The sequence below is a fragment of the Pecten maximus genome, chromosome 1 (assembly GCF_902652985.1).
Source record: "Pecten maximus chromosome 1, xPecMax1.1, whole genome shotgun sequence".
NCBI classification, from domain to species: Eukaryota; Metazoa; Mollusca; class Bivalvia; order Pectinida; family Pectinidae; genus Pecten; species Pecten maximus.
In genome coordinates, this window is record NC_047015.1 from 32045813 (window position 1) to 32072429 (window position 26617).

The window sequence follows — 26617 nt, forward strand, 5'->3', positions numbered from 1 at the left end:
CACATATACCATCCAATAAAGCAAGGCTAAGGTGCTTGAACCTGCTTAACTTGTCGCGCCCCCCCCCCCCCCCCCCCCCCCCCCCCTCCCCTCCTAAATGGAAATCAAGCAGCCAGGTATCCAAGGAATATAAAGTCACCATGTCCAAGTAAGTTAAGTTACTGAGTCTAAGAAAGACAAATATCTAACTCCTGATGTTTTCGTTGTCTCCAAATAGATTTCTGTACAGGATCTAGGGCTATGCTCTACCAATACTATCAAAATATTTAAATTAAAAGTTATAAAGTCTTAAAAGTGAACATTAATCATGCTGGTATATGTTTATATTAAATTGTATAAAATTAAACATACCTTGATATTTCAACTGGACTTTTTAGTTCTTTAAGGTACCTACTTATCACATTTTCTGTAAAAAAAAAAGAAACCAAAACAGTATAAGTAAAATGTTAAAAAACAACTGTATCTCAAATATTTCTAAAAATTCAACAATAAAAACTACATATCACCATAAGGCAGAATATAGAGTCCAAAGTTCTGTAACAGAACTTGGTCCTGACCTAGTGTTGTCATTGTTCGGGTTGGTCTGAAATCCAAGATGGCCTCCATGTTGAAAAATTCATTTTAAACTTCTTCTTCAGTTTCACTGGTGCCATCGAGCTGAAAATTGGTGGGGATGTTAATGAAGGGAAGCTGCTCCTTTTTTTGAAAAAGAACTTCTGAATCAGTGATATACATTTCAAGTGTGATGTAATGAGTATGAGGACTGGAGTTTGAGGTTTTTTTTTCATCATTCTTATTCAAACTAAACATACAGTCCAGCCCACTATATACAAACTCTGGTAATACAAAAACTCGCTTTATACGATTGAAAATCAAATCCCCTGCAGACCGTGTGCAATATGCTTATATTGTTTACCTACTTAATATGAATCGGTTATGAAGAAAACCCGGGTAATACGCAGACATGCCAGGGTCCCTTGACCACTGTTTGTGTTGTTTTAAACCCACATATTACAAAGTGTCAAAGTCAGAGTCAGCCAAGTGTGACACAGGTAAGTTTTCACGACCTTTGTAAATGAGTAGTGTTCAATTAAACAATGTTAACCATTGGAGATTACTGAGGCTGACATTATCAATTCTAAGAAAGGAACAGAGCTCCACGAGAGTGATGATGACAATGATGATGGTACTGACCCATACATGCGTTACAGTGTAATAGGAGACGAGAAAATGTAGCGGCCAGACCCGGGTTCGAACCCGGGACCTCTGAACACTAACCAGATGCTCTACCAATTGAGCTACCTGATCACCGATGATCGACCCAGTCCTGTCCCGTTACACATCTCCCTCCTTTTTTCCAAGCCTTCGCCCTCGAGGACACACCAGACCCTTTTACCACCAACGTGGGTATTTTAGTTGGGCGGCCAATTTTGTAACAGGAGAGGAGAAAATGTAGCGGTCAGACTGGGGTTCGAACTCGGGACCTCCGAACACTAGCCGGATGCTCTACCAATTGAGCTACCTGATCACTGATGATCGACCTAGTCCAGTCCTGCTACAACAGATCGTGAGGCCTACAAATGCCATGACAAGTTGAAATCATTTGTTCAAAATCAAAATGACGTTCAAGATTGTGTTTTCAAAAATCTCTTAGACCTGGATATATTTGTAAGTAAGGTCAGCTCAGAAAGAGTCAAACAAACACTGGTCAGTGATTTGTTCGCAGCTGCAAAATGTGATTAGCGCAATCGTGATATGACATTATAGAGCCGTTGTAGGCCTATTGTGTATTGGAAGGCCAACTGTAAATAACCCAAGACTGGACGCCACGCACTTACAATTTACATTAATGTTTTAAACGTTTTATTTTTAAACCGCTGCATGTTTTGTCAATTTTTAGTGAGAAATGTGTGACATGAAACGTGTGTATACAACCATGTACGAAGTGTACATGTGCTTTGCGTCCATACATGGTGGGGCACATTGGAAATACGACCCCACATAATACGAAACCCGTATAGTAAGAAAATATTTGAGGGAGTCCCCAGAAATTTGTCAAAACTGGGTTGGATTGTAGTTAAATTGTGCATTATATAAATATCAAAGACAGGAAAAATCAAAGAGTAACTTTGCCAAGATAGTAATTGCTGTGAATCATCTTTCTACAAAGCCATAAATTGAAAGATGGCCGATATATTTCTACCTTGTCGGTCTGGGATGGCATCTCCTTTACTGTCTGAATAATACTCCTGGAAAAAGGCTGGAATGGCTGCCACAGCTGCTTCCTGTAAAGGATATCAACATGTGTAACTCTATTTCAGGTTTTGTTTTATAAATGTTTTAAAGTTTAATATTTTGATTGGCTATACATAATATTTACTAATGTAATGACCATGTGACATATCATTCTTATTGGCACTCCCATTTTTTTGTGATTTTTAATAAGTCCATGGGCACTATTGATTTTGATTTAGATACGATTTTGAAATTTACATAGACAGAAGAGTGATCTAGATTTTTAGATTATCCTGTAATAAACCAAGGAGTAATTATATGAAGTATGACTGCAATAGACATGGATGGGCTTACTACATATGTACCATCATGATGTTATTGCATGCGTAATATGGTATTAAAATAAGAAGTACAGGGTACAAACAATGCTTACCTGGATTTCTGGTTCTACATAGTGTAAACATTCATCAATGATTCCCTGCCATAGTTCTGAGGAGAGAAAAAGAATGTCCAATTACCACTTCCTCTTTTTTTACTCTTTCCGTACTGGAAGTAGTTATTAAGCTCGGCCCGAGAAGTTAAAACAAAATGGCAGACAACATGCACATTTTTGGTGTATTTTTTTTTAATAGAAAATACAAAGGTAAGTGGTATTGTTGTATATTATTGAGAAATATTTAACAAAATTAGATCCAGATGTTGCATTGACCACTATTAATGTCCAAACACTGATATCTAAAATGAAAATATAGCAAGCCACCATATTGATTACAGTAACAACCTATTGAGAAAATATCACCTATTACTCTAACGGAAAGAAACGTAACCTGAACGAAATAAACACAATTTATCAACCAAAATGTTGTTTCAAAAGGCTTGAACACCTTTTATATGTCATTGCATTGGATAATTGCATATGTCGGGTGCTGTTTTCAACAAATTTATACTTAAATAACGTCAGCTTGGACAGTCAAATAAAATCAACAGTGGGGAAGAGGGAAATTAAAATTATATGTCAACTATAGTCAACAAAGGGAGGAGGGGGCACATTTTTATATCGACTATAGTCAACAAAGGGAAGAAGGGGCACATTTTTATATCGACTATAGTCAACAAAGGGAGGAGGGGGCACATTTTTATATCGACTATAGTCAACAAAGGGAAGAAGGGGTACATTTTTATATCGACTATAGTCAACAACAGTACTGAAAGTGTTAATTGACCACTAAAATACTGAAGAAAGTAAGCAAAGCTTTATAAGAGATAACTTGAACTTCTGTTTAAATAGCAGTGGATTTGACTGTTATAAAACTTGCCTTACAATTGTAATATGTTTGGCTGGAGATCGAATATCTGTTTTCAAGAACTCATATTTTATTATTAAAGTATATATGATACCAGTAAATTGAACATTTTGCTTTCCAGATGGATATTACTTATATTTATATCAATTATATTTCACTCATCATGCATACTTACCAATGATGGGATCTCCATGGTAGGGGAGTTTTGATAGTGACAGCTTCTCAATTAGACAAGTCACTGCAACAATGACAGCACAAATGAGAGGAATATTATCTATAACCTAAAGAAATGCCAAACAGTGTAGGATTTTATCTATATGTTATATGTTAGTAGTCTTCATTGTAACTGTTCCAAGCTATTTTCAGCCAGATTGGCCTGATCTCCATGCAATAAGTAGCAAAGGGTGGAAGAAAGCCGTCAGAATGAAGACCACAGCAGTAATGTCATCTAAAATATCATATCATTATAGATCTTAATTGTACATAAAATACTTCTGTTAGGCCTCCATCACTGGGAATGATATATTTCTAAATTGACTGTTTTCCAGTCATGGTTCACTGATGACTGTTTTTCTTTAACCAGTATTTGTTTTTTCATTCATGTATTACTAACCTGCTTTTCTCATGAGTTCACCTCCCATGCCTCGGAAAAGCTCGACATCATGGAGCTGAAAACAAAATACAATGATCATAAACTTAATTGAATGCAGAAAATAATTTGTAATACACAGCTACAAAGCTAAGATTCTATATATCAACAATCTACATATGTTGATAAAATTTTACTCTCTCCACCCCTGGCCTCCTGGACTATAGCCCGCTTGAATTACCTACATATAAGAGAAAATAAACTCATAAGATATATATTTTAATTTTTTTTATCAAACTTAAATAACTTAAACAGTAACAACACATACTGACCTTTTTGGCAATCCCTCGAAGCCCCTCTATGATCTCTGCATCAAGAACATCTGTTATAGCTCTGAAAAAATTGACAGTATCTTCCTTTGACATTTGATAACACACATCTTTGTACATTGGTTGAAATCAACAAAAAAGTTATCTTTTTTCTTCTGTGCTTTTTAAACTGCAATTACATACATGAAACAAGTACAAGTACATGAGCTTGAAAAAATGAGTTTTAATAAGGAGTAGAAAATTAGAAATTGATTAATGCTTCTTTAATTTTCAGTAAGTATTATTACTTATTTTGTTCAGCAACAAGTTTGCCCAGAGCGTGTGTGATCTCAGCTACAGCTAGTATTGTCCCATGTCGGATGAAAAGGTCTGGCCCAGTTGTCTGAGGCACCAACAGTGGCAAAACTATAAATAAACAATATGCAGAATTGGTTACAATAAATGGTGCACTAATCAACTTGACTTTGACATAGATCTTATTTAATTGACACTGACATGGGCCTGATTTAATTGGCTTTGACATGGGCCTGATTTAATTGACTTTGACATGGGTCTGATTCAATTGACTCATACATGGGTCTGATTTAATTGACCTTGACATGGGTCTGATTTAACTGATTTCACCATGGGTCTGTTTAATTGACTTTGATATGGGTCTGATTTAATTGACTTTGGCATGGGTCTGATTTAATTGACTTTGATATGGGTCTGATTTAATTGACTTTGACATAGGTCTGATTTTATTGACTTTGCCACGGGTCTGATTTTATTGACTCTAACATGGGTGTGATTTAACTGACCGTTACGTGCATACACATGTATGTGTCTGATTTAATTGACTCTAACATGGGTCTGATTTAATTGGCTTTGACATGGGTCTGATTTAATTGGCTTTGACATGGGTCTGATTTAATTGACTCTAACATGGGTCTGATTTAATTGGCTTTGACATGGGTCAGATTTAATTGACTTTGATATGGGTCTGATTTAATTGACTTTGGCATGGGTCTGATTTAATTGACTTTGACATGGGTCTGATTTAATTGACTTTGACATAGGTCTGATTTAATTGACTCTAACATGGGTCTGATTTAATTGGCTTTGACATGGGTCAGATTTAATTGACTTTGATATGGGTCTGATTTAATTGACTTTGGCATGGGTCTGATTTAATTGACTTTGACATGGGTCTGATTTAATTGACTTTGACATAGGTCTGATTTTATCGACTCTAACATGGGTGTGATTTAACTGACCGTTACATGCATACACATGTATGTGTCTGATTTAATTGACTCTAACATGGGTCTGATTTAATTGGCTTTGACATGGGTCTGATTTAATTGGCTTTGACATGGGTCTGATTTAATTGACTCTGACATGGGTCTGATTTAATTGACTTTGGCATGGGTCTGATTTAATTGACTCTGACATGGGTCTGATTTAATTGACTTTGACATGGATCTGATTTAATTGACTCTTACATGGGTTTGATTTAATTGACATGGGTCTGATTTAATTGACTTTGGCATGGGGCTGATTTAATTGACTCTGACATGGGTCTGATTTAATTGGCTTTGACATGGGTCTGATTTAATTGACTTTGACATGGATCTGATTTAATTGACTCTTACATGGGTCTGTTACATTGACTTTGACATGGGTCTGATTTAATTGACATTGACATGGGGCTGATTTAATTGACTCCAACATGGGTCTGATTTAATTGACTTTGACTTGGGTCTGATTTAATGGATTTTGACATGGGTCTGATTTAACTGACTTTGACATAGATCTGATTTAATTGACTTTGCCACGGGTCTGATTTAACTGACTTTCCTTCTGTAGGACTGATTTGTTAGAATTAACTGTCATCATTACCTCTGAAATTCAAAAGATATTTTTACAAAATTATGAAGATTCTCCAGACAAAAAGGTTGCATTAAAAATGTCAGCAAGGGAATAGAATATTAGACATGATTCTGTTGAGAGTACACCAATTACTAATTTGAAATATATGGTGAAGCAGTTATATACATGTAATTTAAAAGCAGATGATCTCTCTCTAGTTAATCAATTAAACACCAAAATGATTGGACAACAGACTATTCCTATAATCCTTGCTTAGATAAACATAGAGGATACACATGCATCCGTCTCACCAGTTTTTGCCATGTACTCGGGAGCTTTTGGGGTGAGTCTGTGGAGAGCTTTGGCTGTTAATTCTCGCACAGCACTACAACAGAAATTACAACAGATACAGCCGAGATTTATTAATATTAATTTATTGATATTAATGAATTAACTATAGTGACCGTAACATGATATGAAACATATAGCAATGGAACAAATTTAAACCAACACATATTGATTAAAATTTTACTCAGAGTGGGTGTGGATTCTTGTAGAGAATAAAACTTTGTATGCCAGCATTAATAGACTAAATGCTGGGTCCCAGTCATGACTTTTAAGCTCTGTACATTCCACTTACCTGTCCCAGTGGGAAACCTTTATATGAACAAGGTGATTGATCAAACCCTCAATATACTGTGGAAACTGGGCCACAAATACGCTGAAATAAAGGTTACACAACTTTTACTGTAACACCTGAAAGAAGTCAAACAAGTAACAAGTTTTAAATAATAATAAGCTTTACTGTTAGTTAATTTGTGTGTGAATAAAATACCTTAAAAGAGGTAAAAATCAATGTTCCATTTTATTACAATTTTGTATGAGTTTAAAGTACCTAACAAAGTGTTTGAAGTAGTAAGGTCTACAGTCTATCAAAGACTTCCTGTATTAGTTATTCTAAAAGTACCTGTAGTGAGTAAATTCAAAACTACATCAGAGGCATTCTATATACAACCTTAAGACCCTTCTATCTATCAAAAGTATTTGATTCTACATTATTTGGGTCTTGAGAAGTACATTTTTGAAATTTCAGTCAATTTGACTTTTTGGCCCCATCCCATAGTCCCATGAGGGTGGGGACCTATAATTCACAATTTTTGTTGACCTTTGGTCATGAAAGCTTTCTGCAAAATTTCATAAAAATTGGATCTGGGGTTCCTGAAAAGAACTTGAAAATGTAAAATGTTTCCGGACAGACAAAAGCATGACACATGACAAAAGACAAAAACAATTAGAAAACGTCACTTGAGACTTTGTCTCAGATGACCTAATAGTTGAAGCTTTACTGATACTTGTAGTTAAAGTGCTGCTGATACATGTAATAAAAGTGCTCCTAAGCACATAATGATTGATAAATATTTCAACATACACATTTTGTATTAATCGTTATAAGTACACAATCCATCAATAAAAGTAAGCCTTAATTTTGTTTTTGTGTAGTCTCAATACTAATAACATCTGTTCAGTGATATCTATTTCATGGTCTACATTAATATCCAATAATGTAACCAAGAATGATGGTGTTCATATCTTGAAAATTAAAAATATGACTATGTATATTCCACTTTCTATCACTAAAATAGTCTTTTTTGTGCAATTAAAGTGTACCCGGAACGAAAAACGATATTCAAATATGTTATTCTATGTAACCACCAAAGAAGAATGTCGCAAACTGCATAAAAATTGGTTGGCCGGGTACCGAGATATCGCACATCAAAGTACGCGTTTTTCACCTGTCGGTCGACTGCTAATCAGCGTATCGGTTAGTCACGCTGATTTGGAACTCTGCAGTCTATGACGTCAGAGGTTTAACGGAGTATTACTGAAATGGTGGTCAGCAGTATAGACGACAGTATGAACAGTAGCAACACAGACATGTCTGAATACGATCTGGACATGAGATTTGAGGTTGATGACTTTTGCAAATATTGCCGACAAGAAGTCGGAATCCAACAATATCAGTTTGAGCTTTTAGAAAATTAAATTTTATAGTGAAATGGATTTTGAAAATGACCGCTTGGGTAACACAGACTGATGTGTTATAAAGGACATACAGATGATATACATGATTCAATAATCGGTCAACCACCAATAAATGTATATTAGTTTTCCATTTCTTACTCATTATTATAAAAAGGAACACTGCTTCAACATTTTTAAATAAAACAATGTGCCATTTTATTCGCAAATTAATATTCAAATAAACATACCAACAATACAACAGTTCTGGATACTCTAGTTTGTGAGAAAAGACGATACACATGCGTTATATTCTTTACAAAACCCGCTTCTAGTCATGAAGGACACTTAATTCAGAAAGTAATATATTATAATCATCATGATCTACAATAGACTAAAGCTCTGCCGTATGAATACCACTGTTGAAGCCTACAACAAACTTCTACATGTACAGATTTTATCCTTTATTTTATATGTCATGGTCTCAGGGATTACCGACGATTAAATGCTTGAGAAAGATACATTGTATAATTTATATACGATCGTTGTCGGTGAAATTATATAAAAAGGTAAATAGCATAGGTACTTATTAAAACCATCATTTTAGCTCCGTTTTTTATGATAAAAAACATACAATTTAGTTCATCGTGACTAATCTTAATTAATACTAAAACTTATAAACTTGCAATGATTTTTTCAAATATTATTATTTTTTTTTTTTTTATCATTATTGTTTTTTTGTTTTTTTTTGTCATTGTGTCATTATCGTGAAGTGATCGAGATCATTGTGGTTTTACTTTCCATTCGTGTGTCGCAAGCCATATCTTCACTTTAAAAGATGTATAAACATGTTCGGAGAATTACGAATTCTGAAGTTTGAGTGGGTTAGTATACCGCTAAACAATTACCAGGTGTGAAATTACGATCCACAAGCTCGTCACACCTGTCACTGCACTACAGGTGTCTGTGATTTCTGGTGTGCTAATTGGCACACGCCGATAAATTGCTTGTGAGTTCACGCGTTTGGTTTCTATGCACTTCAAAAAAGTTCCGAATATATGCTCTTACAGGTTGTACGTAAATTGAGCTTGAATTTTTATTAAGATTGCGGTTATACTATAGGGAATACATTTTCAAGTTGTTGAAATCAAACACATTATTTTTGGAATTCAGTGAGTTTTGTTTTCTTTACAAGCGAAAAAAATTTGTATCTCAAAGGTTTGTCTATAGAATAATTAACCTAAGTTGCCTCATTCATATACCCACGATGTTGAAAATTTACTCTATGAATCTTGTCTGGGAGTTACTAATCTTTCATGGACAAGTGTTATCAATTTCGGACAATTATTCAAGTGTATTTGCAACGTATCTATTGCTGTTTTGGCTAATAAAAATTCAAAATTTTCAGCATTTATTTCACATCGTGTATGAATTGCATTTTAAACTTTTATTACTAGAAGTATTATAACCGAAAATCAATATCAGTATGTAACAAACCAGTCATGCCCTCATAATAAAGGCTATATGATGTAAGTCGTTATAAACGGCCTGTTATTCAAATGTCATATATGTTACAACGACCCGTTAAATTTTACATTTTATATACGACCTGTTATAATAGAAAATAAGTAAGATGATACACGTGTATTTGGCCCGTTATAATAGAAAATTAGTAAGATGTTACATGTATATAGCTTGTTATAAGAGAAAATTAGTGAGATGTTACATGTATATGGCTCGTTATGAGAGAAAATTAGTGAGATGCTACATGTTATATATGGCCCGTTATAATAGAAAATTATATGTCCCTGGTTTCGGTAGCACTTGTTATTAACTAATTCACAAATATAACTCAAAAAGTTTATTCAGCACTTTCATTATTGTTGTCCAATTCGCATTAACTGCAGGCACATGTTCACGTTTGTTTCTATATATTTCCTATATGGCGGCTCTGATCCCCTTAAACCTCTGACGTCACAGGTCAGAGGTCACCGAAACGAGGTCAACGGCTTTGGGCTTCAGGTGTGTTTTCGAGAAAAATCGCAATTACTCTAAAACTAAAGTCGCTATGAAAGTCGGACTTTCAGCATTTTTAGTTTCATCCTAAATCACAATTTTTAAGCTTAACATAGCAAATCGTTCTGGGTACACTTTAATATTGGATAAGTTAATGACATGTTTTTCAGCTGGAAAAGTCTGCCAAAGACTTCAAATCAATATTCAAATTCAATGTGATGGTACTTGTGAATTTTCTGTTGTGCAAGGGAAAACAATTTAATGTAAAACAGAATCCAACTTATACAAGTTATAATGAAACATTCATAATATCCATTCTAATATATGTTATTCAAAGCAAAAAAGTCTATTTCATTAAAAAAATAAGCAAAAAAGCAATATGTTTTTTCATCTTCACATTTATATCTTTGGCTACAAAAATTAAGTTTATCATAAAATCTTTAATAAATCTTTTGATAAAGTTCTGCCATGAGTGACACGCCCTTAACTGATAATATACATGTAAAATTGAGTTATCATTATATTTTTATTACACTCTTTACACAGGGTTTATTCTATCAAGACATATCACTTTCAAAGCAAATTAAGGTAATTTGATTTATTACATTCCTCTTACCTGAGATCTAGATAGCAATTAGATCTATTTCCAACAGCAAAATAATCAACGGTTGTGAGAATCTCAATTCCATGAGGAAATGTACCCTGAAAAAAATACAACAGGTAAACCAACGCAGGAGTACGCAGGCATTGCAGATGATACAAATGCCCTTGCATCAGAAACTTATTGGAAATTCACTAAGTATAAAGTCAAAAAAGAGTTGGTAGAGTGTGAATGTCAAAAAAACATTGCTGGTGGACAAAAATGAAGAATTATATATACTGGTTATATTTCACTGGCATTATATCAATTCTACTTGACTGTTTCACTTAAAATATATGCATGAGTATTGTGTATTTAAGTAAAAAATCTATATTGCTATTAAACTGAAGAGAATTTTTTAATCTGAGAATAGATGATGATATATACTACTGCCTTTGATGTCGACCGCACAAACGATCTCTACTTGACAGTAGACAGACCAGGAATCACAGACAGATCTAGAGAGAGTGAAACAACACCGAATAGTGGTGTTATCAACTGTGTAAGATGGATTACTTATTGAAATGTTCCTATAAATTATAAATATATACAATGACCTATAAAATTACGTAAATAATTAAATAAATCACCACCAATGACACATTTAGGCTGAAGGCCATCCATAAACATGTGCTTCACGCTGTTTAATCATCATACACTTGTGGTAGTAATTACCTGAGACCTATTTTGTCTGAAATTAACTTTCCAACTTTACATTTTGAGACAAAAACATGTCCTCGAATACGAACATTCATTAGCCCAATACTGCTGTAATAAAACTTAGAAAACTAGTGCAATTACCTCAACATTCACAATAACCCACCTACTATGGAGTACAGACTCTTTTCAATTGATGTGTTTTTAAACAGGGAGAACACTTTTAAAACTTCATTGAAAATATATATATTCATTGTAGCATTTTAGAAAATTTATTTGATGTTGACTGATAGAAAATCATTGTGATAACTTGCATCAATTGACATTATTTTAAGAGTTAAAAGAGTCTTATTAGACAGCTTAATTTGTGCAGTCTGATGTACAATTTTCAGAAACACAGGTAATTTTAAAAACAAACAAAAAAAAGATTTTGTATATGTTTTTTTTGTTACTGCCTGTTAATTACCTGGTACCATCCAAAGTCAAGTTTAATAGATAACTGGACAAGTTTAAAATGAATTAGAATTTGATTTAGGGATATCGATGATCAGGAAGGAAAGTATTTCTTCTATGGCAAATTATCTCCCCTTATATTTTGTTCACTTGTGTCATGCACTAAGTGTGTTGCCCAGTTGAAAATAATGCTCACACACTTTTCTTCCTCATGAGATTTCTAAAAATTGGGAGGTTTGGTTTTCTGTATTGGCAGCCGAAACCCATGATAAACCTTACTCTGCTACAGATTACTGTAAAAGACAATGTAAATACCTGACGTCCAACATTTTCCTGGAATGCAGCAGCAGCAGCACGCCTAACATTCACCTCCCGGTCATAAATAGAAGCTTTTATCAAAGCCCTGGAATTGGACAACAAAACATTAAAATTTTAGTAGGTGTAACAGATATCCCAGTTGGAAACCAACGGATCTACATGCAAAGTATAACAAATATTTCAGTGTAGAATGTATTCAAAAGAATGAAACATCACAAAATGCATTAAATTTCTTAAGCTTTTTTCTCCTCATAATTCACCTCAAACATTCTCAATGTCAACAGTACCCAAACTACCAATGACAGCAAAAGGAAGCTCAACACATGGTCTATCCGGTGTGCAGTCACCTACATACTTGATTTTTCGGTATACCTTGAACTGCACCAATCATAAAAAATGCTGAAATATCACCTTGGCCTGATACCTCAGAAATTACCAACTAATCAACAAATCCCAACTAAAAACTATAAAATCAATTTTTAGAATATCGGATGAATAGAATACCCTCCCTGATCCAGGTAGTGGCAGCAAATTGATAATCCATCTGTTTTAACAATCATTATCAAATCATTTATTAATCTATTAACTTAAATCTGTTCAGAAAAAATACCTACGTGGCTATCTTATCCACGTGGGGTGTGATTTCCTGTGGTTCGTAAGCCCTTGCAAAGGCCCAGCACACGTAGCATGCAGCATCTCTAACATGAGCTCCCACGGAGAAGTTCCCTCGTTTGTCGTCATACTCCAAAGACTTCAACACCACCGGAACCACTGTATGTGTAAGTTTTTAAATATAACGGTTAACAACAAGCAGGTGTTATACATAGTGGAAATTAAGAACATATTATAAAATATATCTTTTACAATGTAGTTTATTTTATCATATAGCTGTTGACAGGATGTTCAAAAATAAAACCAAACCTCTATAAAAACAATACCCTGCAGTACATATCCTGTGAAACTGTCCCACCAGTAATGCATGGCAATACTTTTGAAGTACAGGAGCTGATCAAGACAGTAAATAAACACTTGTAATCCCTTCGTTTACAAACTAAATCTGTAAGCCAATAGATTTCAGTAAATTGTTAAAGGGACATAACTCAAAAGGAAAAAAAGTTATCAAAAGGACAAAATCTGATGAAGGAGGGCAACTACAGACAAATAAATTGCACATTGCACAATTACTTAAAGAATTGATCATGTATAGCAAGTTTGATAAAATTTGGTTAATCTAAAGGTAATATCATTTACCATCTGTAAGTCTCTCCGGAAGTAACAGGCCTCGCCTCCCAAGCTCAGCTAGTGCCAGGCAACCTACAACATGGAAATGACAGAATATTAAAACCACATTAAACTTGATGTGGAGTAGTTAGCATGTCAGATTATAAGGCATTGAAAAAAAGAAGATGTGCAAGACATCAAGATTTCATTAAAATAGATAATATGGAAACTTACCCCCATGCCAGGCCCCATCTGTTTCCTGAAGGGTGAACAGCTCCAACACTGACCCAACAACTTCATCAGCCAACTCCCTTGGGAGTCGTCCAGTTACTCGACCAATTCTGCATAATTTAGAACATCAAAATCATAAAATATCTTTGTAAAACAACAAAATTGTGGAAGTTTTAGGACTTATTGGACCCGAGTAATTTGTTGATGAAAAAATGACAGACCAAGAGGTCTTCAGTTACTCTCAGATGTGCACTGACAAAAACTTTAAAGCAGGGTTCAGATTAAGTTTTTTCTCCTGCTAGGAACTGTGCCTAGTGACAGCGGAGAACTCAATGGGCACCATCAAATTTTACCAGGCACCATTTTGGTCAAGTAGGTAGGTACTAGGTACTACCTAGTAGGTATCAATGTCTTAATGGTTTGTGACATTTGTGCATGTTGAATACAATGAATAAAAAAATACATTGTTGAATTTTCTTACTTTTTTTTGAGGAGGGACCTAGGTCACGTTTGCTTTCGTTTTTGTCTACTTTCATGTTCAGGGTTTTCAGTCATATTTTGCTGTTTTATAGTCACTGTCTGAAGCTGTAGCTTTCTGTGCAGTTATTGACCATGTATGTTTTCCCGTGTTTCATATTTGTTTTTAAATATCTAGGCTAATCTGTTGTTTTAATTTAGGATATTTTCAGTGGCCATTTCTGTTCAACTATACTGAACAAAATGGGAAATTCCCTGATTTAATCAGCATCCTATAGACACTTTAAATACTGTGTCCGTTGTTGAATTAAAGCGGACACGTGATTAAGACCAGATGAAACGACTGACGCAAAACGCAAGAAAAATAATTTATTTATTTAATTTTTGTTGTCATATCTTACATTATGGTATCAATTTAATATGAACTGTTTTGCAAGGTATTGGGATTATATGCATGTGCCCTATTACCTTAGAGAGAAAAGTTCACTCAGCACAGGGACAAGTGGTAAAGACGAACCTACCCAGCACTGTGGCATTTTCACTTGTCCGGAAGAGTGGACGAGTACTTAATCGAAACCCTGATTAAAGGCCTGCATCAACATTTGTAGGTCTATCAAGATCTAGGAATTTTGTCTGCTTATATAAACAGACTCCCAAGGTCTTCAAATGACCTCAAAACAATTCAAAAGAGTGCCTCACCCTTTGGCTGCTGACCACCTGACCACTGTGTCCTTGTCTTTAAGTCCACTCAAAAGTTGCTCTGAAACAGAGGAGTCTTGTTACTAATTACTGGTTTGAGACATTTTGTAAAGCAACCATTACAAAAGTACTATTAATATTATAATAGGGAAGAATATCTGTCCATCTCATGCCAAAGTGAAATACTTTTTTATACTCTTAGTATTGTACCAGTAAAAATGTGGATATGCCTATTTAGGGTTAGAGAAAAAGACATTTCACCTCTTGGAGAGGGCAGATATACCAGTCTAAGGTTAGACAATATTTGTTATTATATGTATAATATATGCAAATTGATACTACCAGGTATCTCGGCCTTCATCAGCTGATCAATCTTCTGACCTATGACCTCTAGTATCATAGAGGTTTGATTTGTATGTATGCAATTCCCCATGTAGCTCTTGCATGATTTAACAGACATAAAACTTTCTTATGTCTGTATTGTACCTTCTTTATTTGAAAACAATTTTTCCCTTTAAACTTCCCACCATTTATCCTCCCAGCCTAATATGAACTATTTGACCTACCTATAACCTCTTCAACCTCCTCGGGTATATCATATTCCTCATCTTCCTGTGCGATACTGTTGACACCAGATGACCCTGGCTGATAGCCTTTTTTCAAGTTGTCTGTCAAGGACCGGCTCCCTCGCTGGTATCTGTAGGTAGGAAGTTTTACCATATTTATCCTGTAATAAGCCCAGGGGGTAGCACCTATCCTCTGTCTTTTAAGTAGCGAGTAGGCTTATTACAAGATGACAAATTTAACTTTGTTTATTTTTTTAGTTATTGGCAACACTTAAAAGAGGGTGTATTACCAGACGTTTGCTTTTTACTGGATAAATACAGATGTTAGCACTGATTCACTGCAAACTATTACTCTATACAGCATTTTTCAAAATATTACAAATTTCTTCTCAAATATCATGAAATAATTGAACAAAAGCACACCCATGAGACAAACACAGAAATACTGTCCATATATACAATGCTGCATATGACATACCTCCAGGAAGCTACTCTGTTTTTGAGGAAAGTGAGACCAAGCCTCTGAATGACCTTGATACCATGTTTTCTGATGACACAATTATTGCAGTCTCGCAACTTCAAGTTGTTCACTTTGGTCAACACAACTGGAGCTGTAACAGATGAGATTGTAAACTTTATGCACAAAAAAAACTTGGAGGACATCATCATTTGATGTTACTTATTGTAACACATTCAAAATGTCTGCAATTATTTATTGGTTCAAACATTGCAAGTAACTTAATCACAGGATGAAATTCTGGCCTTTCAAAAGATAGATTTGGAAGGTAGTATTGGTTGTAATTACCATAGTCCAGCAGGTCCTCCCTCTTGCCATGCTTGAAGAGAAGGGCAGACATGGTCAGTATACCTGTTACCTGTGTCATTCCTCGCATCATTGTTACTGTAATTTAACACAAAATGTTTGTGAAATATTTATTCCTCTCCGGATTTGATGGAAATGAAGTTCAATAAAGAATTTAATAGATAAGTTCAAAACATGTCCATGTCTTAAGCTGAAAAAGTATCATTTCATAATTTCATACCGATTGGAGAGCTAATTAAGAAATGATCAATGTTTGACCCTTAAAGAAATTTTATTTAAATTATCAGCATCCAACCACTGGCAGGTATATCAATAAGGAGTAGTGAACTCTGCAAAATCTGATAACATTTGTAAAAATATTTGCCTCTGGTCATGGTGAGACATACAAAACAAAAACAATCTAATACAGAGTATCTAAATCATTGATAATATAATTCAAGCTCACTATACTTTTATGGAAATTTTAGTAAAGTCAGAACTAAATTTGTCATTTGACTTGTCTATAAATGAAAGTACATCTATATATATTTTAAATTTGGTATACAGGCCACCTGTCTATTGATTTCCGTGTGCTGGAAAAGTAAACATGGTGATCTGGCCATCAAGGCTAACCACTTACTGTCTGAGTTAACGAGGATGTTAAGTGCCCAGTCCAGGAAGTCTGGAAGTCGTTCCTTTTTGACATCTGGTCTGGTGAGAAAACGCGAGGTGAGGTAGGCTGCGGCATCTCTACACTTGTCATTCTCAGTCAGGTACGTCTACAGCATGTACCATCAGTAATTTGTCAATCACGATATTTCATTCAGCTCATTTGAATCAAATTAATGATCATAATCAAACAAAATTTACAATTTTAAACAAGCTAAAGTGTATAGTCTAGATTAAAATAAATTTAACAGATTTTTTCATGTCACCATGTGTTTTTCATGCAGCTATACATTTAATTAAGGTGTATGCCTTTAAAACAAGCCTATTTCAATTGATAATTTTTGAGGAAGTCTTAAAAACCGCCAAAAGTTCATGTTTTGCCCCAAAGAAATGGACAGGTATTCCAAATCTCTATTTTTTGTGTTTAATTGAACATTGTATTATCTAACTTTACTGTGTTTAAAAGTGTCTGCATATAAGGTAGTTTGGCTGCGTATTGGAGGATGAAGATGATTTTCATTTTGAACATGTATGATACTATAAAGTTTGCAAAGATCTTCAGTCAGTTTGAACAAAACTTTTTTAACCTGTTCAAATTCTATGATTTTTTTTCTTTAAAAGATAAATGAAAGTCAAGTTGACAAAACTTGAACTCACTGTGAATGAATCTACCCTGTCCTGTACTTGGGACTTGCAAAGTTACTTGAAATAGTTCAATTCAACATTGTGGACTCACTATTTTTAGCAGTACAGTTGAAAAGGTCTCATTTAAATGAATTTTAGATTGATCATGATATCATAATAGGGCTGAGTCGAATGTGTTGAACTCATACAGATCTGGGACACCAAAACAGGGTCATCACTGTCGGGCCACAGGTGAAATTTCAAGAAAAATTGTTATTTCTCTCAAACAAAAGTGTTTGCACTTTCTCCACTTCTACTTTTTTAAAAAGATTTATTTAATCATTATGGGTACTACACTTTAACCTTTCTATGTGATGCAGATAAAATCTACTCACTCTTCCCACGTCTAGTATTCTGTCCATGACAGGTCTACGTCTCTCTCCAGATCCAGTGACAGCATTACTGTCCAGTCGCACCATGTCAAATGGTATCATACACACCATGGATAGCCACAGGATCAACATGTAACGGGATTCCCATGTCTGGAAGAAACGAACAAAACAGCTAGAATATAATAAATCTAGGGGTTATGTTTACAAGATTAAAAACTAGAAATAGACCACTTCATGGCATGACATTTGGTTTACACACTGAAATGCCTTAATGGCTTTGATAATCATATCAAGCTGACAAAAATTTGACAATCTTGGTATTTCTACATTTTAAAAGAACTTAATTATTAAAGGAGATCCATCTACACAAAAAGTGACAAACATAACTTCGAGTTGCTAGTGGCAGTATGGACCAGTTTTATCAAGATATATCTATGTATATATATATATATATAGTAGTCTTTATAATGATGGTAACCTGATGATTCTTAGGATCCTGTTGGCCAATCAATGCCAGGACTGATTCAACGTCAGCCACCTCATGAGGAAACTGCCGTACTATTATCTTGTAACCTCTCATCTGTAACATCAAAATACCAATAAAATTAAACTAAAACACTCAAGATGTAGCTTTCAAAATATCTCAGTTAAAAGATCCTATAATTCAAAGCAACAAAAAAACAAACAAAAAACAAAAACAAAAACAAAAACAAAAAACGAAAAAACAAAAAACAAAGCATAATCTTTTACATACTGTAAACGTACTTATATTAGCGCACTCATATTTTCGCGCAAACCACCACCAGCGACATATTCGCGCAATCATGAATTAGCGCATCGACGCTTTTCTGGAATCGACTATACTTTGGGAAAACACCCTGTTACTAAAATAGATTTGTACATTGTCAGCGATAGGGCCTGGCAGGTCGCACTGACTACAGTTTAATTGTGAGTTGTTTTTACTGAATAAATCTATAGATACATTGTATACTAGTTGTATTGGTGTGTTTGGTCAGTTTATAACTATCCATCATGCTGAAACTTTGGTTAATATCCGCTGTGGATTCGCCACCTCCGTCGTCGATGTTACCCGATCCACGGTTAGCAAACTGTCAGGCTGATGCAGAAAATATCGTATTAGCCAACGAAGAGATAACTAAAACCCCACCAAGTTCTCAAAAAAGAAAACGTGTATTCGGTATGTCCCTGCATCTTGTACGGGGGGATTACAACTGTTAGACGTTTCCGGAAACGATGACTTTAAAAGATCTATAAAAACGTGTTTTCAAAACTGGTACGCGGACAGTGTGGATGGTTTGCTCAAGACTGGCAAACCTTTCGACTGAAAGGACGAAACCATCCAACCAGCATGGAGGGGTTTCAGGGTGGTAAGCTTGAGATCCACATTTACTGAATCGATCGACCGATCTATTCAGTAAATGTGGATCTCAAGCTTACCACCCTGAAACCCCTCCATGCTGGTTTGATGGTTTCGTCCTTTCAGTCGGTGAAGAAAGATGCAGTCATGCGTGGTTGAGACAAAAGCGGCATACTGGGAGCTATTCATAAAATCCGTGACTGAACTGTAGGCCCTATAGCCTTGCGGCTTATACCCTATTATTACTGCCATATGAACTGTTAACAGAGACAGTGTTTGCGTAGTGTTGTATTTATTATTTTGTGTTTTTGTGAATAAAATAAACATCGACTGATAAGCATTGTACGTTGTGTTTGATGTCAAATAACTGGTTCACACCACGGGAGATAGATCGTATTGGATTACTAGCAAAACATAGCTAGTTATTTCATGTAATGTATGCACACTTACTAGATACAAAATTTAGCGCTGCACATATATTAGCGCTGCACATAAATTCGCGCACTAATGCTAGCGCGAAAAGCGCTAAAATATGATTACCGCTAAAATAAGTATGTTTACAGTAGAAAATTCCCTGTGAGAAACACAAGAATATGTCTTCAAGTTTTATAAAATAGTATATAACTGAATTAGACTTCGTTAAAAAATACCTCCCTGATGTTGAAAATATGGTGATACATTCTTTGTCAAGAACATTACACCCAAATGTATTTGACCATCATTAAAGTCGGCAAGATATATGTTTGATAGCATGACTTTGATCAGCATCCACACTTACATAGAGACAAATGTTCCATACACACTAATTTTATAATTATGTCCAATAAAAAACAACATAAACTTTCAATGCAATATCTTCACAAAATCCCAGATAGCGTTGTGGTCATTTTTTTATTTCTGATTCGCATAAACAACTTATGAAGAGATCAAGATGTACTATGACTGATCATTATCTCTTCAGTTTGATCCCATCTTTTTGTTGGACTAATGCATTGGAATTCTGAAATTATGAGTATCAAAAGTTTAACAGACAAGAGGCCCATGGGCCTTAACGGTCATCTGACAAACACTTACACTCACAGCAGGGACACACACCCCAATCCAGCATTATTACCATAAATTATTTATCGCAGCCAGTTATGTTTTAGATCAAATTTGGTTTTTATCCATTTAGCTTGTCCAGGAAGAGCAGCATCATAAAGCAAAATTTTAGCCAAGTTCCCATTTTTGGGGCATGCCCCTCTGTCCCAATGGGTCAGACAAGACTCATTTATATCAATTAGGATTGCCTCTCCCCAATGATGTTTCATACTAAATATGGTTGTAATCAATTCAGGCATTAAGGAGGAATTGCATTTTTAAGAAATGTTTAACCTAAGCGCTCCTTTTGCCCCATCTTTTTTTCCCCAGGGGTCAAACCTGTCTCATTAAAAAATATGATTGCCGTCACCTTATGTTTCACATCAAATTTGGTTGTAATCCACCAAAAGGTTAGGGAGGATTAGGATTTAACAGCAAATATTCACCAAAGTTCCCCTTTTGGGGCCCTGCCCCTCAGGCCCCAGGGGTCACACTAGCCTCGTTTATATAAAATATGACCATCCTTCCCAAAGGATGTTTCACACCATATTTCATATTAATCCACCCAACGGTTAGAGAGAAGTAGGATTTATAGCAAAAATTCACCAAAGTTCCCCTTTTGGGGCCCCGCCCCTCTGGCCCTAGGGGTCAAACCAGCCTCATTTATATAAAATATGATTGTCCTCCTCCAATGATGTTTCACACCAAATTTGGTAATAATTCACTATGGGTGTTAGGAGGAGTAGGATTTTACAGCAAAATTTCATCAAAGTTCCCCTTTTGGGGCCCCGCCCCTCTGGCCCCAGGGGCCACACCAGCCTCATTTATAAAAAATATGACCACCCTCCACCAATGATGTTTCACACAATATCTGGTTGAAATCCACCAAAGGGTTAAGGACGAGTAGGATTTAATAGCAAAATTTCATCAAAGTTCCCCATTTGGGGCCCCGCCCCTCAGGCCCTAGTGGTCACACCAGCCTCATTTATATAAAATATGACCGCCCTCCCCAAATGATGTTTCACAACATATCTGGTTGAAATCCACTAAAGGGTTAAGGAGGAGTAGGATTTTATAGCAAAATTTCATCAAAGTTCCCCATTTGGGGCCCCGCCCCTCAGGCCCTAGTGGTCACACCAACTTCATTTATATAAAATATGACCGCCCTCCCCAAATGATGTTTCACAACATATCTGGTTGAAATCCACTAAAGGGTTAAGGAGGAGTAGGATTTTATAGCAAAATTTCATCAAAGTTCCCCTTTTGGGGCCCCGCCCCTCAGGCCCCAGGGGTCACAGCAACTTCATTTATATACAAGAGGCCCATGGGCCTTAACGGTCATCTGACAAACACTTACACTTACAGCAGGGACACACCCCTCAATCCAGCATTATTAACATAAATCATTTATCGCAGCCAGTTATGTTTTAGATCAAATTTGGTTTTTATCCATTTAGCTTGTCCAGGAAGAGCAGCATCATAAAGCAAAATTTTAGCCAAGTTCCCATTTTTGGGGCATGCCCCTCTGTGTCCCAATGGGTCAGACAAGACTCATTTATATCAATTAGGATTGCCTTTCCCCAATGATGTTTCATGCTAAATATAGTTGTAATCAATTAAGGCATTAAGGAGGAATTGCATTTTAAAGAAATGTTTAACCTAAGCGCTCCTTTTGCCCCATCTTTTTTTCCCCAGGGGTCAAACCTGTCTCATTAAAAAATATGATTGCCGTCACCTTATATTTCACATCAAATTAGGTTGTAATCCACCAAAAGGTTAGGGAGGATTAGGATTTAACAGAAAATATTCACCAAAGTTCCCCTTTTGGGGCCCTGCCCCTAAGGCCCCAGGGGTCTCACTAGCCTCGTTTATATAAAATATGACCATCCTTCCCAAAGGATGTTTCACACCATATTTCGTATTAATCCACCCAAGGGTTAGAGAGAAGTAGGATTTATAGCAAAAATTCACCAAAGTTCCCCTTTTGGGGCCCCGCCCCTCTGGCCCTAGGGGTCAAACCAGCCTCATTTATATAAAATATGATTGTCCTCCTCCAATGATGTTTCACACCAAATTTGGTAATAATTCACTATGGAGGTTAGGAGGAGTAGTATTGTAAAGCAAAATTTCATCAAAGTTCCCCTTTTGGGGCCCTGCCCTTCTGGCCCCAGGGGTCACACCAGCCTCATTTATAAAAAATATGACCACCCTCCCCCAATGATGTTTCACACAATATCTGGTTGAAATCCACCAAAGGGTTAAGGAGGAGTAGGATTTTATAGCAAAATTTCATAAAAGTTCCCCTTTTGGGGCCCCGCCCCTCAGGCCCTAGGGGCCACACCAGCCTCATTTATATAAAATATGACCACCCTCCCCCAATGATGTTTCACACAATATCTGGTTGAAATCCACCAAAGGGTTAAGGAGGAGTAGGATTTTATAGCAAAATTTCATCAAAGTTCCCCATTTGGGGCCCCGCCCCTCAGGCCCCAGGGGTCACACTAGCCTCATTTATATAAAATATGACCGCCCTCCCCAAATGATGTTTCACAACATATCTGGTTGAAATCCACTAAAGGGTTAAGGAGGAGTAGGATTTTATAGCAAAATTTCATCAAAGTTCCCCATTTGGGGCCCCGCCCCTCAGGCCCTAGGGGTAACACCAGCCTCATTTATATAAAATATGATCACCCTCCCCAAATGATGTTTCACACAATATCTGGTTGAAATCCACCAAAGGGTTAAGGAGGAGTAGGATTTTATAGCAAAATTTCATCAAAGTTCCCCTTTTGGGGCCCCGCCCCTCAGGCCCCAGGGGTCACACCAACTTCATTTATATAAAATATGACCGCCCTCCCCCAATGATGTTTCCAACCAAATTTAGTTGTAATCCACCCAAGGGTAAAGGAGGAGTAGGATTTTATAGCAATATTCACCTAAGTTCCCTTTTCGGCGCCCCGCCCTTCTGGCCCCAGGGGTCAGACCAGCCTCATTTATATAAAATATGATTGCCCTCCCCCAATGATGCTTCAAACCAAATTTGGAAGTAATCCACCCAAGCGTTAAGGAGGAGTAGCGTTTTGAAAGAAAAAGTTTACGGACGGCGCACGGCGGACGGCGCACGGCGCACGGCGCACGACGACGGACGAAGCACGATGACTATAGGTCATCCTGACCCTTTGGGTCAGATGACCTAAAAATGTATGTCTAAATTTTGGGATGAAATTTTAGAGTCTTCCTCCTATATAGGGAGTGATCACATGATTAAATTTTGTCTTACTTACCTTAGTGATGAGGTAGAGATATTTAAATGCAAGGTGAATCAGGGCTGGTGGAGACTTGTCATCTCGAACAATACCAAGAATCTGTGTCATCAAAGATTCTGGAAAGACATTTGAAGTTATGCTGTGAGGATAAATACACACTTAAGGAAACAACTTATTATTATACTGTACTTATAACTACAACATGTAAGTTTTGATTGGTGCATAATAATGAACTTTAAATGATCAAAGTAGCAGAGTTAGTTAGACGATCAATTACTGCTGGTGCAAAACGAGTGGAAACATTCTAGGTTGACAATTTCCTATGAATGTTGAGTCTATACAGTTTACCTTGGTGAGGTAATTGATGGGAAGCTACATTGATGATCAAAAGAAATATGGGATGCATGGTCTGTCATTGGCTTTAGCCTCAGAAAGTAGGTGGGACATAGGCCTTTAGTAATCGTTTACAATCTGCACAAAAGGCTATAATCAACTACAGTATACAGACGTGTGCTGAAAATATCCTAAAATATTAAATGTGGCATCACAGATGATATGATGCTATTTGATCATTTTAAAATAATTAAAACTATTTAAAATGCACACGTGTATGATATTTCTGGTCAAAATCCAGAGAAATGACAATAAAATGAAGAATTTCATTTTTGTTTGATAGGCAATAATGCATGAAAATTTCATGATTTAAGAAAATTTTATGAAGAAATGAATGTACAATGTACATGCAGGACCAAAATCCTCTGACGTCAATCTGTTTCTGTTTTTGGGTCTACTACAATGATAGGCTTATTGTACACCATGCCATAAAAATCTCAAGAACTGAAATTAACTGTTAAAAGACAGCCAAGATAAACAAAATTTCATGAGAACACAAATTTAATGAGTGACATATGCATTGAAACAATAAGCTGAAGTTTCGTAGGTATTAAATATTGTGCAATAAATAATTTGTTATAATTTCAATGAGGCAGAAAATGAAACAAAAAAATTCTGACAAGTAGTAATATACTGTGACAGAAATTGAACAAATGTGTCCTGTATGATAATCTCTGACTCGAGATCTAACTACTGAACCAAAGAAACATGCCCCATGATCAGCTGAATAACAATTTTTAACACTACATGTTTGTAAAGTGAAGTCACATAGGCCGAATCATTTAACAAATCCTTAAAAGTGATGCATATACCCATTTAGACCAGAAATTAGTGTAGGGATCTATGTATGTGTGACTCATCTCATATATTGTATCATTAGAAGCCAACCCCTGTGCAGGATACTTTTAATCTTTAATCTATGTCATTGTTGTTTTAATCTGTACTTACCTAAATGAGGATCAATCAGGTGGGGCTGTTCTTGATACTTGTCAATGATGGCTGGGAAATCAAATTAATATAATTAATTTTAAAATACACATGTATATAAAAGTACTATCAGATAAAATAGTGGAGCGATTTCGTAACAGATGAACAAACAAGTAATTTAATTATTGTTCAACACCTTACAGCTATTATTCTAAACAATTGGGCTATCATTTATTAAATGAATCAATCAATGCATTTTTATCCCAAAAAATATGTTTTTTATCAGTTTGCAATAGCTATAGACTAGTTACAGTATTATAGCGACATTTTTTAGTGCGAACTCTGCATACTACAAGTAATGTCATGGCATTGAAACGAACATAAATCATACACACAAATACATCAAGTTCGTGTGGTTGACCATTCTGTACTGCAAACAGTTATACAGGCCAATGTTTACTTAATAGGCCTATATATGATTACTGTATAAAGTGACTCATTCTTGCACTTATCTTTCACCTGTAAATTGTTCACATGACACTTCCAACGCAATTTGGTCATTATAAACATCTTTTAGTCCGTTGATTAGCCCCTTGAATTTTTTTATTTCTTTAAACTCTTCCAAAACATGTCCCTTTCTGAGTGCGTCGACACCTGACTGCTTCTCGTTGTCAAAACTATCTACTCCAGCCGCCATGATTCACTTCTCGGGCTTACGATAGTTTGCGAGAGCAGTACGTGATCTTAATTAAAGTCAGGGACAAAACAAAAATAAAAAAGACGGACAAAACCGATCTTGTTCACCTAAAATGAAACATGTTTATACTAAGTTAAAAATATATTTTATAAATTCTTTACTCAACAAATTTAGAAGAAAAAGGCCAAAATGCAATAAATTTACTGACGGTACGAAATTCTGTAGAGTAAACTCCCTTACATTGAGTCTATTTTTCATTTTTCACGACTTGCTCCCCTTCAACTATACTGTCTGAAGCCGCTGATTCAAATAAGTTGCAAATATTAGTTCACAGTAGATATATATTTCCTTTTGCCCAGGCCATTGCAAAAAAATATAAATCTTGTACGTACAACCAGAAACATATAGATTCTAACAGGGATATGTTTCTGGTACTGTACAACTTACTATTTTCAGAGACATATATATGTCTCTGCTATTTTGTACGTCTACTGAAGTTGTAACAGAATTTTTTTTACTGGAGTTTGAAATTGTTGTTAAACTATGATTAACCATACCTAATCACCCTTTGAACAACTGGGCCCGGATAATCTTAATGGGTTTTGTTTAAACATATTTAAGCAATGAACAGTGGTTTTAATCAGAGACATATGATATACAAGTCACTCTGTTTTAATGTTGTTATAAAATAGTTTCTAGTCGATATGAGTTGACAGCAAGATGTATGGTGGTGCCATGGGAACCCATGACCAAACACCATATACAGCTTGCTGCCATATCGACT

The 26617-nt window shown here is 35.7% G+C and overlaps 1 protein-coding gene across 2 annotated transcripts in view; it reads right to left on the bottom strand.

Moving 5' to 3' along the window:
• The window catches only part of LOC117330505 (tubulin-specific chaperone D-like), a 73940-nt gene extending 48100 nt beyond the window's left edge, over positions 1-25840 (bottom strand). For both annotated transcript variants that reach the window (XM_033888865.1, XM_033888855.1), the window contains exons 1-24: positions 25656-25840; positions 25158-25208; positions 23835-23932; positions 18571-18672; positions 18096-18242; positions 17048-17186; positions 16411-16506; positions 16084-16216; positions 15606-15736; positions 15040-15100; positions 13867-13973; positions 13663-13725; positions 13026-13182; positions 12409-12496; positions 10960-11045; positions 6949-7029; positions 6620-6693; positions 4745-4862; positions 4461-4521; positions 4153-4207; positions 3715-3777; positions 2669-2724; positions 2204-2285; positions 352-406 (exon numbers count right to left, since the gene is read on the bottom strand). In XM_033888865.1, coding sequence (XP_033744756.1) covers positions 352-406; positions 2204-2285; positions 2669-2724; positions 3715-3777; positions 4153-4207; positions 4461-4521; positions 4745-4862; positions 6620-6693; positions 6949-7029; positions 10960-11045; positions 12409-12496; positions 13026-13182; positions 13663-13725; positions 13867-13973; positions 15040-15100; positions 15606-15736; positions 16084-16216; positions 16411-16506; positions 17048-17186; positions 18096-18242; positions 18571-18672; positions 23835-23932; positions 25158-25208; positions 25656-25833 — 2282 coding nt within the window. In that variant the 5' untranslated portion in view covers positions 25834-25840. The remainder of the gene's footprint in view (positions 1-351; positions 407-2203; positions 2286-2668; positions 2725-3714; positions 3778-4152; positions 4208-4460; positions 4522-4744; positions 4863-6619; positions 6694-6948; positions 7030-10959; positions 11046-12408; positions 12497-13025; positions 13183-13662; positions 13726-13866; positions 13974-15039; positions 15101-15605; positions 15737-16083; positions 16217-16410; positions 16507-17047; positions 17187-18095; positions 18243-18570; positions 18673-23834; positions 23933-25157; positions 25209-25655) is intronic.
• Between the last annotated feature and the right edge of the window lie 777 nt (positions 25841-26617).